Here is an 18743-nt window from a genome sequence, read left to right as displayed (position 1 = left end):
TTGCAGCATCCCCTACTCTCATTATCCTAGTATTTTTGTTTTGCTATTTGTTTGTTAGTTACCAAACCAACATTCTTCTACTCTTAACTCTTTTGTAATATATTTAGTTCCATGTGGGATTTAACACTCGTAGTTCTTTTGAGCTACCACCTTATTACTTGAACGATAGGTATACTTGCATAATAGCTATAACATCTTACGTAACATCGTATGTAAAGAACCCATGACCTAATAGGATACATATTTCAATCATAAAACTCTTAATCATTAAAAAAAATATTTTTATTAGACCGTGTGTTTATTGCATACATATTCGTCAAATGTCCGTAGACTTGAACATGACTAATAAAAACTCCCCCAATTACTAACTTAATAAAAGTGACCAAAGTAGTTCAGAATTACATGGTTGCACGTAACTTTTGAAGTTTTTATCACAAGGAATTATAGTATGAAGCGTAACTAAATTGCTTCCTGGAATCTCGGAACCATAGACCTTCACCGCCCCGTAGGTTTGAAACCCACGCGCCACCGTATAGGCCCACACAGATACTTTGGGTCGCTGACAGGGTAATCTTCGGGCATAGAAACATGCACAATCCATTTAGATGCGAATAACCCTGTAACACCTAGTCGAAAAATAGGTTTAGCATAATACCGGTAACGATAACCTTGCATCGGAACACCATGGATATAGCGACGATGGCCAAAGAATTTCTCACCCAAACAAAGAATGCAAGGATAGAAATCCGATTGGGAAACACAAGAATAGAAGGCAGAGCTAACATAATTCCATAACTGAGCAATATTATTATATAAAAGATGAATCCATGATATGTAAGTTCTGAAACTATAATCAAACATCATGATACTAATGCCATAAGATTTGTTTGGTCGGTAATATTAGTATTGATTAAATAAATAAATTGATTGATTCAAAATAATTCACATGTAAAAGAATTACTCTCTTAAGAACAAATCTATTATGATCAGTGTAATCATAAAATGAGTATCATCCTTAAAATTAATATATTTCTTTAGAAATTATACATTTAAATTGTGTTTTAACATTAAATTAAAAAAAAAACTTCATGTGTATGTCTGCAACACATCAAATTTTATATATCTTATGATATATTTGAGCAAAATTCACACATTACTTTTAATATGTTAGGGATTAATTCAAACATTAAGCCTATTAAAATTTAATTGAACCAGAGATGGTGATTTAATTTGAATTCGATCTAAATATGGTTCGATCAGCAAATGATTCAAATTCGATTAAAAAATTTGTATCCGAATAAAAAAAGTTTCAAATCCTAAAAGGAGATAGGTTGGGTATGGATTATGAAAGGATATGATTCGAATCTAAATTTAAATTCGATTTAAATTCATATTCGATTAAAATCTGAATATGTTCCATATCTTACTCTGAATTAAATCTAAAATTTATAAGTCTTAAAATAAAATATAAGTCCAAAAGGTCCAAAAACTCGTTAAAAACTCAAAAGTGAAAATCATAATTCTAGCTAGGGATGACAAAAGGGTACAATTTCGTGGATTCTGCACCGTACCCGCTTCAATTGGGGCGAGGATGGGTATAACTTTAGTGGATAGTGGGCGGGTGTGGATTTAGAAAGTGGTATCCATCGCTGGTAGTGGGCGGGTGATGGTTTGAGACCTTACCCGCCCCGCATCCGCTCCCACATCCGCCCGCCCCACATTCGCTCGTCCACTAAATATCTATTAAATTTTGGACCATTATGAATTTAGGTATAATTTTAGAGACTAATTTATAAATCTTAATATTGTATAAGATATAACTTATAATTTAACCAAATATTAGGGATAAGTTTATAAATCAATTTTTTTTCTTTCAAACATCTCGTGCTTTGTTTGCTGGTTACTATGCCAATATTCTGGTAGTTTTTCTTCTCTAAGTTTCAAAATCCAGTCTCTAGCTCATTCAGGTACGCCTTCTTCATCTTCTTTACTCAGGTCTCCTCTGCGGGTAGTAGAGTTGTATGTCACCTTATACACAAATCCAAAACCACCTTCCCCAATCTTGTTTGCTGCATCGAAGTCGTTTGTGGCCGCTTTAATTTGTCGTAAGGTGAATATTACGATTTTCAGATCTAATCCTATTAGTTCTGTTCAAGATACAAGGTCAATAGTCAATACTATGTTATTTTTGAATTTGATATTCTGCTGAATCTAAGAGCATTCGTATATTGATTTTGATTTTTAAGAAACACATTATGTGTACATATATTGAAATATCGATTTTGGTATTCTTCTAAATTTAAGTGCATTCACACATTCTGCTGATTTTGAAAATTATGAATAATTTATGCATTATAATTTGTATAATTATGCATTGAAAAATAAAAACATCTTGAAAAAAGCCCAAAACCAATACAACTTAGATTTGATCTTCTTTTTTTGGATTGGGGTAATGCAAAGGTAAAGATCCAAACATCGGGCTATATTTTACGCATCCTGGATCATTTGCTTAGATTTGTATAAGCTTTTTACAAAGAGACTGATTAAATAACTCAGAAAAAGTTGTGTCAATAATATTTTTACAACTCAAAGAATAGATTTGTTTAGGTGTCTATCCAATATTTGTAATCTTATCGTTGATGGTTTGTTGAAGTTTTGAGCTTATATAGGAAGATGATTAGGACATATAATGACTACTGGTAGATGGTTTAGCTTAATATGGTAGTGTGGTTGGTGGTTTATAAACGGAGAGGTGGGAGACATGAAATCCACAAAAACAATGGAGGTTTTGAAGTTTATAGACGATGGCGTCGTATATAGCAAGTCTTAATTTAGGGTTGTACAGACTGGTAAGGCGTACCCACGCCTTAATTGCAGACTTATTATGTGATAGCTCAGGATGAATAAGTTATGTCCACGCCTTATGTGAATACCTCCTTTAGTCTTCGAATACAGCCCAAATTTTTTTTCGAGTTTTCGAATAATCCGAACATGATTTTTTATCGATCCGTATCCGATTCGATAATTCGAGAAAAAAATTTCAAATACCCGATCCGAACTATTCGAAAATTGAAAAACGGATCGGATATCTGAATTTTTTGATCGGATCAATGGGTCAACGGATGGATCGGTCAAATCAGATTTTTTTGCACACCTCTAACTATCAGACGGGTATAGCCGAGTATATCTACTGTTGGGTAGTGGGTGTAGGAATAGATTTGAGAATGTAACCGCGTGAGCGGGTGTGGATTTGAAAATTTTTATCTATCATGGGTGGTGAGTGGATGGTAGATTAAAAAATATTAGGTGAGTCGTTTATCATCCTAACTCTAACCTTCACTTTTATTTGTCAAGCCTCTTTCAATCTTTTCGTGTGGCTGCTACAGTACTCTGACTCTTGTTTCGAACGTTGGACTTAGATGCGTCCACGACTGCTATGGTAGACCTTCAAAACAATGTGTTTTTATTAAAGAAAAATTATGATATATTATTTACTTGAAATTTAAAATTCATTAGAATTTTTTTCAAATGGAAACTATTTATTCTCTTCAAAGACATTTGTTTGAGCTCTCACCTAAAAAAATAGAAATAGTTAATTAGATACGAATTTTTTTTAATTTGGATTCAGATTCTAGATATTTTATTTGAATCGAACTCTAATATGATGTATTTAGACATGGATTGAAACTTGAATTAATCTAGAGGTTCGATTATTAATCGGATCGGATTCTCCGATCCATTACCATCTCTAAATTGGACAATATATTTTTAAAATATTATTTATTAAATGATATAATTTTTAATTATTTTTATTTTAAAAATTAAATTGATAAATATATATATATATAACATTAGAAACGTATTTTACATTTTATTATTAATTATTTGATCAACAATTAATAATAAAGTTGAATCTGAGTTAGCAGATCAATCAAAAATTTTAAATGAAAAAAATAAAAAATTAATATCACAAAAAATAAATTTTAAATTCTAAAATTATAAAAAAAAGACTTATTTAGACCTTAATTTTATGCATTTATAATTATTGATTAAAGATAGCATTAAATATTGATAGTAAAACATTTTACTTATATATATATATATATATATATATATATATATATATATATATATATATATATATATATATATATATATAGGGATGAACATGAGTCGGTTTTGGATCAATCCAACTCTATTCAAAAATTTTATACCCTTCACCCGACTCAACCCGAAAAATATATATCATATACTCGAATCTGACCCGACTTTTTGAGATAAAATCTAAATCCGATCTAACCCAACCCAAACTAATAATAAAATATTATTTTTATTCAATAAAAAAGTAATTTAATTGAAAATATAATATATAGTTGGTTATTATTGTAATTAATCCTAAATATATAAAGTAAAATTATATTTTTTCGAGTCGGGTAGGGTCGGATATTTTTCATCCTAAACTCGAATTCGACCCGACCCGAAAATCACCTTTAAAAACTCGATCCGACCTAAACTTGAATTATTTTAAAAAATTCAACCCGATCTGACCGTCGAATTCGGGTGTCATGCTCATCCCTATATATATATATATATATTACTCGGTGAATAATATATTGTTTATATATAAAAAGAGTGGTCATTGCTGTATACAGTATACTACAGTGTGACACTATTCAAGTGGGGCTGCCTTACTCAATAATGAGCTGTCTTTCCCGAGGCTCACATGTCACGTGGGTTAATAATTTCAAAATGAAAAACCAATTTTGTTTAATACTTTTCCTTATTTCTCAAAGAATATCTACTGTGCCTTCCTTGTGAGTTGAGGAAGACTCACCTTGTCTCTTTCTTATTATATTTTCTACTATTATTATTCTTTTTAGATAAAATATACAAATGATTCAGGATTATAAAATATTATTTTATTAAATATTTTAATTATTAAAAATTATAAAATAATTATTTATATATTTATTTTTTTATTAAAATTTGATAATCATTTAAACTGAATATTAATATATGAATTTAAATATGATAAACAATATAAGTTATACTTTACAAGTCGAGTCTTCGTTTATATTCAAATGTCGATTTAGTACTAAAAACATTGACGTTGAATCAATTTGCAACGCCTTAAATATCATTAAAATATAATTTTTTTCAAATCATGTCTCTTTCCTTTTTTTTATTATATAAAAAATAATTCACTTTATTGGTTCAAAGTAACAATAGAGAGTAAATTAAAATTTTAATAAAAATTTTATTTGAAAAATTAAAATTTCACCTCAATAAAAGCATGCCATAAAGAATTTGAACTCAGAAACCTTGACACTTCAAAGAATATTAAATTTTAATAATAAAAAAAAGAGAAAACGCTTTAGTAGCACATGAATTCAATAAATCCATGTTTAACATACTTTATGCGAAATCAAGAAATGAAACATTATAACTTATATACATAAGGCATACTAAAACATTATGTATTTAAATATATATATAAATTATTAGAAAAAGATCATTTGTAAATGAAAAAATATGCATAAACATTTAAATTAGCGTCAAAGTATTATAAAATTATTTAAAAAAACAAAACAACTAAACCAAAAATCATTATAATGAACAAAATATTAAAGAAAATTATTTAACTTTAAAAAAGCATTCATCATAATATATTTTTAACATACATGAGATAACAAACAACGTGTAATCATTCATGTTCAATAATAATGCATGCATAAACTTAAATAGGCAACCAAAATATAAAATCAATAAACATTAAGTTTAGAGGTTGCACGTCATTCTTTTGTATGCCTAGAGCCTTCAAATGACTTGACATTTCTCGAGTTCCCAAATAGCATTGGGTCTTTAAGGTTAGTATCAATATCTCGAGTACCCTTAAGAACCCATACTTTTATAAGATTTTTTATTTTTAATAGGTCAAATATGTATATTGTGATCATGATAATGACAATATAAACATTTTATCATTATTAATCTTGATGAATTATTTTTAAAAAATAATTTCTTTTTTTCCTTTTCTTTGATAAACTTTCATGGTGAACCTTTAAATTAAGATTTTCTTTTGCAAAAACTTCAAAAGCTCTAAATTATTTTTTAATATTTTATTTTATTTTATTTTTCAAGATCTAATTTAACTTTCAAAACAAAATCATTTTCATTTTTGAATTTAGAAAACAATTTACTATATTTTAAATTCATGGTCTCAAATTTCAAATATAATTCATCATAGGCATCTTATAACTCACTAAAGAAAGTCAATTTTAATGCTACAAAGAAGCCTTTCGTCATGAGTAGAGTCCTAAAGTTGAGCATATTAAAAGAGGGTTATCATCAATTGTGGACCTGTCTTATACCTTTTGTGGTAACCATTTAGAGACTGTGTCACACCTCCTTTTCTCGTGCAAGATTTCTTGGTCTATGTGGATGCATTTTGCTAACGCTTGGGGATGTACTCTTATGTTAGACGAAGACCCAAAAGCCTTTCTCCTTCATTGACAAGAGGTTAGTTTCCTAGACCATTTTGACCACCTTTGGCACCTTATTCCTTTCGTTGTGTTGTGGACATCATGCATCTTTAGGAACGAGATGGTTTTTTTGTAAAAGTCAATTGGACGTGAACCAGATCTTATTCACTGCTAAGTATAGATTAACGTCTTGGTTTAAAGCTTTGCAATCGTGTGCCTTGGTTTCATTGGAAGACATTTTTGTCAACCCTGTTGTAGTCGAGAAATTGTTTAGAAGTGTCAAGGCCTTTGAAACTATAGCGGGGAAACACCCTTGTTGGATGTATCAAATTGAATGTGGATGTTATTATGCTTAGTAATGGTTTAGTAGGAGGAATTAGGGGCGTGTTTAGGAACCATGAAGGTCTGATCGTGAGCACGTTCTTGGAAGTTGGAACCTATTGGTCAAGGCCCGCCCGTTCTAGCATAAATACTCAGTTAAGCACAACTTGAGCTTATTTCGTCAGACTTTAGTCCACCCTTCCTACGTCTTTTTGTGGAGAGCGATAGCAATACTGTGGTTAATTGGGTATCCAATCCCGACTCAAGACTTGCGTGGTTTGCTACGTTGATAAATATGATCAGTACTGTTCGATCTATGAATTCTATCCTACGGTATGTTCCTCGAGGTTGCAACATTGAAACGGACGCCCTTACAAAACAAGGCATTGGTTAGTTATAGCTTTGGCCTTGTGTTCGCACTTCTTGTTTTGGTCTATGGTTTGTTTTTCAATGGGGGTTTGTTGCATTTCCTGCAGGCCTCCTAAAAAGAGAGTTTGTGTATTTGAAAGTGATTGGGGAACTGCCAGATATGAGTTTATGGGAGGGCACACAATACAAAATAAGGTAAAAACAAAAGGTCGGTTACTCAAGATTTAGGCTTTACATGTTCGTAAATGAAAGGTCCATTATTTTAGCAGTGAATTTTGGGCAAAATGATGGAAAAGGGTGTAGCATAAGTTAAGACGGCCTAAAATGTACCTCCTCAAGACACGCCACGGGGATTTAGTTGGAACTAATGCCCATTTCTTTGGTTATTTTGAATGCCAAGACTTAGCTAATAGTCTCAGCAAATCCTAGCTCAAATTATTCCAAGACTAGCACATGTTAACTCACCTGCAATAGTAAAAAAAGTAATAAAATACTTGTGATTAGGATTTAGAGTAACTAAACATTCTTCTTTAATACAAATTCCAATCATAAAATATTGAAGCAACAAAGTGTATACATACTGAACTTCATCCCATTTCATAAATGCATAGTTATCATTTCCAAGCCCTCTCAAACAGACTATGGAAATTAAGGTTTCAAGCTCTCTCATGGCTCTATTTATTCTATTTGGGTTTGTTGTCGCAATGACTAATGGACAGCCCCTTGTTCCTGCCATGTTCATATTCGGAGACTCGGTTGTCGATGCCGGAAACAACAACGACCTCAAAACTATAATAAAAGCAGACTTTCCTCCTTATGGGAGGGATTTTGTGAATCGCAAACCAACCAGAAGATTCTGCAATGGAAAATTAGCCTCAGATTTCACTGGTTTTGCTCATAGAACAACTTTGAATTTGTTTCTCATTTTTATACTTATTTCATCCTCTAAATGGCTTTTGTTTTATTGTTTTTAAACACAGCTGAGAACATTGGCTTCACCGACTACCCACCAGCTTATCTCAGTGAAGAGGCTGAAGGAAATAATCTGTTGATTGGAGCCAATTTTGCATCAGCTTCTTCTGGTTATTATGAGACTGCAGCAACTTTATATGTATGCAAAAATGAAACAAAGATCTATGATTCTTTTTTATAGACTTTTGATATCTATCCTTTTCTTTTTTGCAGCATACACTGTCATTGAGTAAGCAACTAGAGAACTACAAGGAGTATCAGAATTTACTGGTGGCCATTGCAGGGAAATCTAATGCTTCTTCAATAATATTGGATGGAGTCTACCTTATCAGTTCAGGCAGTAGTGATTTTCTTCAGAACTACTACATTAATCCTCTATTATACAAGTTCTATACACCAGACCAATTCTCGGATATTCTCATCGAATCCTACGCCAACTTCGTGCAGGTTTCTCTTACTCACTTTCTCCTCAATCAAAAGCTAAAATTTGTTATGTCAAAGTCTTTAAAACATGAAATTCCAAAATAATCTAACCCTGAAGAACACTTCCATAGTTGCATACATTGTACGAAAAGTGTTCGAAAACACAATCAACACAGAAGATAAGAAAGCTCAAAAAATATGAAGCCTCAGGATATGCTTTTATTTGGTAAATATACAAGTTGGTTTAATTTCAAAAGTTTTTTGACAGAACCTATATGAGCTAGGAGCAAGGAAAGTTGGAGTGTCAACGTTGCCACCGTTGGGATGCTTGCCAGTAGCCATAGAGGTGTTTGGAGAAGATAGCAACGAGTGTGTGGCTAAGTTAAATAGCAATGCAGTTTCTTTCAATAACAAACTCAATGCAACAACTCAAAAGCTACAGAAAAAGTTTTCCGACCTTAAATTGGTTGTCTTTGACATCTACCAACCTCTATACAACCTTGTAACTAAGCCGTCTGACAACAGTACAACATCATTTCTTTAGTACTTACTTTTTTCTACTTTATTTGAATCTAAAAGTTTTCTAGACAAGGCACTGATAATTTAAGCAATGATTGAACAGGTTTTGCAGAAGCAAGAAAGGCCTGTTGCGGAACCGGTTTACTGGAAACATCAATATTTTGCAATCCCAAATCCATTGGAACTTGTGCAAATGCATCAGAATATGTTTTTGGGATGGATTTCATCCATCGGAGGCTGCAAACAAGATTTTAGCTGATGACTTGTTGACCAGTGGAATTTCTCTCATCTTCTAATGAAGAAAACAATGTTGCTCATAAAGGGTTTGGTTCAACTCTAATGTTCCTATGTTGCCATTTTCATCTGTTTTTATTACTTGAATCATGAATGGAAAATGAACGAGTTCTAATTAGAACCTGTGATTTTCCTTTTGTCTCACAAGTTCTAATTAGTATGTAATAATCCAATTCCGTCACACAATAAATGAAAACATATTTCTTTTATTTGGCCCAGGTATGACACTCAAATACTAGATTTCCTTCTCAACTATTAATTTTAGGAATATATAGTGTAAATATATTATGAGGTTTAATGGTTATGTACCTCATAAAGCATCAATTAATTGGTTCGAAAGATAAGAAAGGACACCTAAACTATTCTGTTACAATTCACCTCTTCCTGCAAAAGTTGAATGAATGATTCATGGACTTGCATGTTCGGTTTCCCAAGAATGATTATTTAGAAGTATCAGATCTGCAATATGAAGAAATTAAATGTGTGGCCAGTAACGTGACATAACCAAGTTCGCATAAGCAAAAAGAAAGTGCAAGCAGCAATAACAATGAGCTATATCAGGCGTCAGTGTCTCACTAGGAACAAGTCACAACTACCTGATTATGAAATTGTCTACACTGATAAATGGAATTATATAGCCAGACTACTCAAGCATGGTAACTCAGCATATCAAAATACATGATAAAATATCGGACCATTATGAGAAACATTAATACGAGAAAAAATTGCAGAAAGGATGGGGAGCTTACACAGTGTGTTTGTGACAGATACCCAACAATCTACAGATTTTTTCATCAGTCACGTGTTCCTCAATCATATCCTTCTCGAAAGAATCCCTTAAAGCATTCCACTTGTTTAGTATGCAGATTATCCTTCTAAGCTGTTGCAAAGGTCAGGGGAACAAATGATATTGCAAGAATATAAATATAATACTTGAGAACAATAAGTTGCCAGTTATCTGATGTTTCTTTCATGGAATTAACAGATTTGTTTTTTGAAAGTCAAACCAAAGGATACAGCTGGAGTTCGGGCATCTGATTTTCTGCCAGAGGTGGCCAAGCTCTCAAAATCCTTGTTCTCATCAAATTGTTGATCAAAAAGATCATCTTCTATCACATCAGAATTGCTCAATAGAATAAATACAATTTGATGTAGACTAGAAGTACTCATTTCATCCTCTCGAACTCGAACTAGTAACCTTGCAATAATGCTCCATAGTGCAGATCGTGCTTCGGAATCATCAGAAGTAAATGGGAAAATATCGAACAGTCCTTGCAAGAAAGGGAAATCTGGGTATCCCCAAGTTGTCAATACAAATTTGTTAACAATTCCAGATTATTTTCATAACTCATAGATAAAGAGAAGCTTCTGTAAATAAAAAATAAGAACAATATACCCTGTGATATGTTTGAAGCTAGATCAGGTACATCAGACAGAATATTTGCAATTAAAACTTCGGCAGTCACACAAGAGGTGGAGACCTGAAAGAAAAATTAAGAGTGAGTGTTATCGTCCAAGAATTCTTAATGTGTAAAATTCCAGCCAGCAAATGATGTTAGTCACGTGATACAGAATCTTTCACCACGAAGAAAGACTAACATTCCTTAAACTTGGAAAAGTAAGAATGTTAAATTCAATAATACAAAATAGCTCACCTGATGCAGGCTTTCCATTACAGTTTATTTCACAATGCTCAAACAAGAGGTCTTTATTGTATTCAGTGTAAATTAACAGGAATGAATATTGACTCTAATTCCCAGATGCATTTTAAGAAATTAATCTTCAAGCACCCAGAAAGAGTGAACAACAAAAACAATAATTTACAAGTCCAAAATGTAAATCATAAATCAGTTTTTACGGTTCTAGAAGAGCTGCAAATTACCTCAACTTTATCAGGGAATTTAATCAAATCACAGACTAGTTGGAAAAATTATTTTTTTGAGCAGATTTCCAGTGAATATACATCTATAACACAGAGGGCTTCAAGTGCACGAAGAATAACATCAAGAACAGGGTCCTGATATTGAAAGAAAACCAAATATCAAGGGATTAAGCATTCCATTATCTAACAAATAAAAAACAGTTTTTGTAGGTAATCAACTTGTTATCAAATATAACTATCACATCCGAAGAAGAAGAAAATTTGCTATCCCATTTTAATGCATTTGAAGCCATCAGACAACTTCTCAAAACATAAAAATAAAAGAAGCCATCAGACAAGAAAGTTTGCTACCATATAATTTCAGATTCAATGTTTCCTTACATTCAATAACATTTTCTATTCCATCATAAAGCCGCAAGCAAACAAAATTCCAAACTAGAGGAATTTTTTTTCTACAGCTCAATCATATTACTAGAAGAATGAAGACTTCAAGCACATAATAAGTTTTTGGCAAATCTCGGCCGTGTGGTATCTAGGAATTTGTTTATTCTGTTGACTACTAGCCACAACATTATAGATATGTCAATTTGACTGTGAGCATGTTAAAACTGCTCTTTGCCAAGGCTTCTGTGACAGTAGAAATCAAACCAGTGCAAGATCAGCTTTTGGGGGGGGGGGGGGGCAGAATATATGCTCATCAAATCAGTCACCCCAAAACTTTTCAATTGGATGTGTAGTTTTAAAAACTTGAATTATAAAAACACATGAAACATGGTTGAAAAAAACAGAAATAAGCACTTGTAAATAGTCCAAAAACAAGTGTTATTCCAAACTAAATTTCATCCCTTTCGATGCAGATAAGATAGAATTGTACCTGTCAGGTATTCTGTCATTCATCAGTTTGCTCATCTCAAAAGCTAAAAGATTCACCAGTAAACTAGCTAAACCAAGTTTCATCAAACGTGAGAGAAGAGTATGCTCAACTTCCTTCTGACTTTCTAACATTGATAATAATAGTCCAATACTCTGTAAGAGCAGCCTTCTTTAGATTCCATCACAAAAAAAAACATAAAAAGAAGTAACAAAATCCGGAAATGGTATATAAATGTGTAATAGTAGATATGCTTAGCAAACTTGATCCTCTTTGTTGTCAACCATAAGGGCATTATTAATGACTCCACGAGGTGCTAAATTAAGCAGCAACAGAATCAAAATATCCAAAAATTCAATGTTCTCTTTTATGAACATACAGTAAACCCAACTATTCTCTAGCAAGTATGTACTTTAACATCCTCATATATGATAAATCCACCCTTTACTGAATGAAAACTATAAAACGTATACATTAATCACTCATGGTCGCTCCAGAAAAGAATTCTTCAAATTCTCAAACCAGCTTTTTGAAACCAGCCATATTATTAATGGTATTGATATGTCCCCTGTACATGTGCAAGTTCTAAAGATTTACTGGAACTCTGCATAAGACAAAAATTGTAGATGTTGGCGTCACCTTTTCAATAAGCTGAGGATTTAATGTATTTTCCACGATCCATAGGATGCGGCTTAAAATGTGTTCAGGCTGCAATGCCTCTGCCCATTTTATGCATTCAGGACCTTGGAGACCATAACTTAACAGCCTGCCGCAGAGTATGGTCCATAAGCGAGGCACAGAACCAAAACAGTAATAGCTAAATAACTAGACATGCATGCGATTAAGATGAGCAACTGAAGAACATATTACATGATGTCAACTGGATTCAGGCAGGAGTAATAATTTGACAGGAATCAGGAAACCTATAATACAAAAACTGAAAGGAAGCAACATATAAGAAGAACCCATACTATCAAGGCCCAAACACACAAGAAGGTGAAATTCAGAAGGCATATAATTAAATCTATTTCTTTATCTAAAATCTGAAAGGCATTATTTAGTTCCTGATGAATCAGTTTCACAAGCATCGAAGTTTCCATTCATTTCAACCATCCATTTTTCAGTTGTACACATTCTTAAGTCTCCAAAATTCTTATTCTGCTTGTACTTGTAGGCAGTGTTGTCAAGGCATGCACCTAGGCGTTGTGCCTTAGTGCCAAACAACGAGAGTGCCTCAGACCTTTCCGGGTAAGGCACATTTGATCATGCAGCGTACCTAGGCACATTCTGTTTTAGACAATAGACATAAAAAACCCATCTGACTGAAATTCTTTTTAATTTTGGTTACTTTTAACTTTTTTCATATCATGCCCTTACTAGTAAAAAGAGAACATCAAACTCTATAATTCTCAATATGAGTACTCAACAACAGACATGGAACATAAATCATGCATAGTGGCCAACAAATTAAAATTAGAGTTTTTGCATGTCTTGTAGATATACTGGACCATTACTTATAGTTTATTACCATAACTATATGTTTTAAACTTATTTTACATATATACACAGAGACACCTACACATATTGCAGCTTACTTCCATCAGGCAAATGCTTTTTCAGCATCTTGCAAGCAATATCTGGGTTCTAGTGCCTAGAGTGTGCCTTAAGTCCCTGACAATACTGCCTGAAGGATTTGGTACTTTCATTTTAGACAAACACTTAAATGTTCTTGTCTCCTTCTCGAGGCATTTAATATTGTCGTAACCGGTTTTCGTCCGGGTACGAATTTTTTATTTGGCGGGAAAAGCGATGTGAATAAATGGTTTTAAAATGTTTTGGGAGTCGCCATCGGCTTTTTGGGTCAGGTAGGTCGAATACCTAAAAATTATCTTTTAAAATAATTTTTAAGAAAACATCAGTTAAAAGATAAATTGGTCTGCGTTTTAACCAAAAATTCGTTCTTTTTAATAATAAAAAGGGATTCGTGGTCGATTACATTTGGGGAAGGATTAACACCCCCACAATGCCCAAAATTGGTACTTATTAATTATAAATTGTCCCTATTATTGGAAATTTAAAAATTCAAAAATATATTTAATTCATAATCCTGTTATTTCAAACTTATTAATATAATATATTAATATCTATATTTTTAAATAATATATTTATTTAGAAATATCAGAAAAGGGCTTCTAGGTGCTTTAAGACAGCTATTTTCTTAATACAAATATTAATAAAAAAATAATAAAAAATAGGTTAATATATATAATTAATAAAAGTAAAATATTTATTTAAAAATATCAGAAAATGGACATCCAATTACTTTAAGACTGCTCTTTTTTAATATTTAAATATTAAAAATAATAATTTTTTCTAATAAAATAAAACAATATGTGTTTTCTGATATTTATAAGTAAGATATTTATTTATTTAAAATAATAGAATAAGACATCTAGTTGCTTTAAGGCTGCCCTTTTCTTTGATATTAAAAATAAATAAATATTATTATTTAAACAAATATATATATAGATACATATATGAATAAGATAAAAATAATAATAAAATAATAATTAAAGCAATAATTAAAATATAAAAGTAATGATAAAATAATATTGTAAATAAATAATGATTAAAATAAGAGAAATTAAAAATATAGTATACATGTACTAATATAATAAATTTTAAATACTAAATTCTAAAAAAACAATTTATTGATACACCTAGACATAGGTATCTTTCTTGAAAATTTTGTTAAATTAAAGAAAATGGGATCATAGTGATTTAATATAAATATCACGTGCAAATAGTAATGATTTAATTATATATTCTATATACAAGTGGGATCATGGTGATTTAATATAATAATATCATCAAGATAAGTTTAGATTGTACTTTATAGAAAACAATAATGAATTGTTTTAGTTAGGATGCATGTTTTTGGAATCATTCAATGATTCAAACTACAACTACGTGCAAATAGTATTAATTTAATTATATACCCTATATAAATATTATATAAATTTATCAAACAAATTATTAACACTACCTAAACATAAAATTAATCATATTGATAAATTATATAACAAAATCATGCTACAACTAGGTTAATATGATCATTACCTGTCTAAAAAAAATACCATCTTTATCATATTTTACTCTAAAATATATATATAAATGACTAAAAGGAAATAAAATAAAATATAGATGCCAAACTAAAATAAACAGAAATATGCTTTTAATGATTAAATTATAAAAATATTAAAGTTAATAGACATAACTTGAAATATTATATAATATAGGTACATATAGTATAATTTAGCTTTAATTATTAACTGGTAATTAAAATATAAATATTTAAAATTAAAAGGACTAAATCTGGTATTATCCTAAATATTTAATAAATATAGTAGGGATTATAATATAATAAAATAAAATTAAGAGTCCGAATTAAAAGGTTCGAAGTTTGATTTAAGTGACTAAAATGTAAATTTACAAAATTACAGACATTACGGGGCGTATTTAACCATATGTGAAATTACCTAGAAGTCCTCACCAAAACGACGTCACCAAAACTACGTCGTTTTGGTGAGGGTATTTAAACCCTATTCCAATCGACCTTAAGGCCATTCTTGTTCATTTCTCATTTCTCATTCTCTCTCTATTTGAGAGAGATGAGAACTCTCTCTGTTCCCTCTCTAAATTCCTTCACCGGGTGGAAACCGGTCTTCGACCGGCCGTCATCGCCCGCTGCCGTCATACACCGCCATCGCCCGCTGCCGCCGGCCACCGTCTCCGGTGGCCGAAATTACAAATTAACCCAAACAATTCGCTTTTAAACCTTTAACCCAAATCTAGCATTCTTTTTTTCTAAAACCCTCTATTTTACCCTAGATCTAAATAAACCGAAGTGATTACCTTCGGTTAACTCTGGATCTCCGGCGGCTTTTGAAGATTCTAAAGCTGGTGGTAAGGCTCTCGACTTCTTCTCCTTTTGTTCTTCGTTTTGATGTTATCTGGGATCGTTGGTTTAGATGCTCTTCTATCTCTTTTTTTTGCTGTCTTCTCTCGTTCTTGCTTTGTGTCTCCTCTATTTTGTAGGTTCGTCGAGGTTTTTATAACCTTGTCGAGACATTCCTCGGACCTGTCACAAATGGGTGTTTTCGGTGAGTCACTGAACTTGTGGTGACTCATCAAAAAATGGCGACGCGTGTGAGGCTGGCAGCATCTTCTGTATCCTTCGTTTGGCGTCGTGGCAACGGTGGAGCGACGTGGAGGTGGTGGTAACGGTGGCGGCGGCCGCGTGGCCCTAGGGTTATGATACCCTAGGGTTTGTTTGCTGGAGCATATGGGGACCGTTGGATCAAGGTCAGATCCAACGACTGTTGTTGTTGGCGGCTAGGACAGAGATGATACAAACCCTAATCATTTAGGGTTATTATTGGGCCACCGAATCTGGGCCTCTGTATTTGGGTTGGGTCTGTAATAGTAAATAAAATTATTTAATAATAATAATATAATTATTATTATTATTATTATTATTATAATAATAATAATAATAAAAATAAAAATAATATAAATAATATTCAAATGAAAAAAATGAGTATCTTCAAATATGCTAATTACTTTACAGAGAAAAATGACCAGAAAAGGGAAATTTGAATATGTGGAAGAGTAAATTTTAATGTCTTCCAACGTAAATTCTCGTGACTGAGCATATAGTTAATTAGTTATATAAACAAAGAGCGCCATAACAACAGTGTTAATAATCATGGCCTCCAGAATCTATAAAACATAGGCACAAAGGTCTGGACAGCATAGCAAACACAACAAATTCTAATGTTCATTATGTAAACATAATATATGATTAACAAGATATTTACCAGAATGCTTCACATAGACATTGGGCGTCATCTAATAACTGATTTACTATCACAGAAATTAATCCATTTGTAGAAACTACATGCTTCATGGGAATTTCATGGCAAGCTAAATTTCCCAGGATTCCAAGACAAATCTCTTGATACAAAGAAAGAAGGATGTATAATAAATCTCAAGCACGATACATCAAAGTCTCTAAGAACCACCGAGTAACTGACTAGATAATCACAATAGGAAATTAAAAAAGGAGAGAATTTGTAACCTACAGTTACACGAACAGATTGGGTAACCATAAGGTTTGCTAAAAGAACATCAAGTACAAAGTTTTGCACCTGCATAGATATCACTGAGTGAGCCCATGGCATACAATACAATGAATAAAACTAAAAACTACTGCATTGCAGTCGAACAACATGTTCCCCTATTATTTTTAGTAAATCATCTGTTCCTAATCTATGGTTTTCAGCCACCTAATCTTTATACTTCACTTTTACATGACTAATCTCCAGAAATCATCAACAATTAAATAATGTTTACGATTACTTTCACTTATAAAGCAATAAAGGCATATTAATATTACCATGAGCTCGGCATTAGTTTGGTTTGCAGCAAGATCCCACAGAACACAACCGCACTCCTCCCAAACCTCTTCCCCTGCTGATAAATGAGCAGTTCCCCCTTCGCGCATATCCCCATCGCCTTCCCCTCGAAAATCAGATTTAGTAGAATCATCAACAACCTCCCTGCTTTTACAACTATCGTTTGACAAATTTACAACTTCATCAATACAATTTGATCCCCGGATTTCAGTATTACCACCGCTTCTCGGTTCAACTGGAAGAAGTTTCCTTATCAATGAAATTACGTAACTCGGATCAACTGTTGTGGAAATATCAAATAACTACAAAAAAAGGGGGGGGAATCTTAGCTTCAAAATTACAGGCATATTTTCAAAATTAAATTAAATAAAAAAAATAATCTAATTCAAATTTTAGAACACAAAAAACGATGAGCGAAGTGAAATCATAGCTGTTGATTAGCAACCTCATCCGGCGGTGCGGAAGGGTGATGCGAAGGGACAAAACGGTCTTTTTCGAGTTGGTTTTGTTCTTCTTCTTCTTCTTCTCTCGTTGGAGCAGAATTTGATGCCGCCATTTGCTTTGGCTCTTTTGAGAAAACACAATGTTTATAGTGTTTGATACTTTGATTTCCCTCTCTTTTGTTCTTTTTATTGGTTACTGAATTCTCCTCCCTTTCGTGAAAAATGCATTTTTTTAAGGGTAAATTACTTAATTCATCACTCAACCTGACGACCTGAGTGACCGAAATAGGAGTAACAAGAAAGTTGAGTTCCTAATTAAGCAATTTACGCTTTTTCTAATAAACCAGATAAATAAAGCAGGTAAAAACTAAATAGACTACACCATTGGTCCTAATGTTAAAAAAAATTATAACTTATGTACTACACCAATAACTATTTGGTTTAATAAGATGAGACACTAGATCTCTTAATCAAGGTCAGGGATTCAAATCTTACACATTTAGTCACTATTAATTTATATATTCTATTAATTTAGTCATAATGTTAATAAATTAAAATAAATTTATTCTTCGAATCATTTTGATTTTAATTTTTGAAAGCATAAAATGTGTTGGGATAAAACAAGAACAAATGTAAGCAATTCAATTAACAAGAAATGAGATTTCAATCTGTATGTAAATTTATGTCTCA

General features: G+C 32.0%; 2 protein-coding genes across 2 annotated transcripts; one reads left to right on the top strand and one right to left on the bottom strand.

Annotated features, from left to right (window-relative positions):
• The first annotated feature begins 7807 nt into the window (after positions 1-7807).
• Positions 7808-9341, top strand: LOC120115255 (GDSL esterase/lipase At5g22810-like). The gene is made up of 5 exons (XM_039136008.1): positions 7808-8060; positions 8153-8283; positions 8358-8591; positions 8836-9091; positions 9190-9341. The coding sequence occupies exons 1-5, from the start codon at positions 7814-7816 to the stop codon at positions 9339-9341; spliced, it is 1020 nt and encodes a 339-aa protein (XP_038991939.1). The 5' UTR covers positions 7808-7813.
• A 784-nt stretch (positions 9342-10125) lies between these two features.
• Positions 10126-18229, bottom strand: LOC120115284 (protein saal1-like). The gene is given in 10 exon segments (XM_039136026.1): positions 10126-10260; positions 10398-10669; positions 10777-10861; positions 11263-11393; positions 12132-12288; positions 12773-12899; positions 17014-17149; positions 17274-17343; positions 17592-17912; positions 18056-18229. Coding segments are annotated over 10 exon segments (1545 nt in total). The 5' UTR covers positions 18167-18229.
• Between the last annotated feature and the right edge of the window lie 514 nt (positions 18230-18743).

This window comes from Hibiscus syriacus, unplaced genomic scaffold, assembly GCF_006381635.1.
Source record: "Hibiscus syriacus cultivar Baekdansim isolate YM2019G1 unplaced genomic scaffold, ASM638163v2 tig00110260_pilon, whole genome shotgun sequence".
NCBI lineage: Eukaryota > Viridiplantae > Streptophyta > Magnoliopsida > Malvales > Malvaceae > Hibiscus > Hibiscus syriacus.
This window is presented reverse-complemented; position numbering and strand designations above follow the sequence as displayed.

Bases quoted from the DNA above. Each gene is read 5' to 3' on its own strand.
- LOC120115255 (XM_039136008.1), top strand. From the start codon at position 7,814: ATGGAAATTAAGGTTTCAAGCTCTCTCATGGCTCTATTTATTCTATTT. The intron at 8,284-8,357 runs GTATGCAAAAAT...TCTTTTTTGCAG, and splicing joins AGACTGCAGCAACTTTATAT to CATACACTGTCATTGAGTAA. The intron at 8,592-8,835 runs GTTTCTCTTACT...GTTTTTTGACAG, and splicing joins CCTACGCCAACTTCGTGCAG to AACCTATATGAGCTAGGAGC.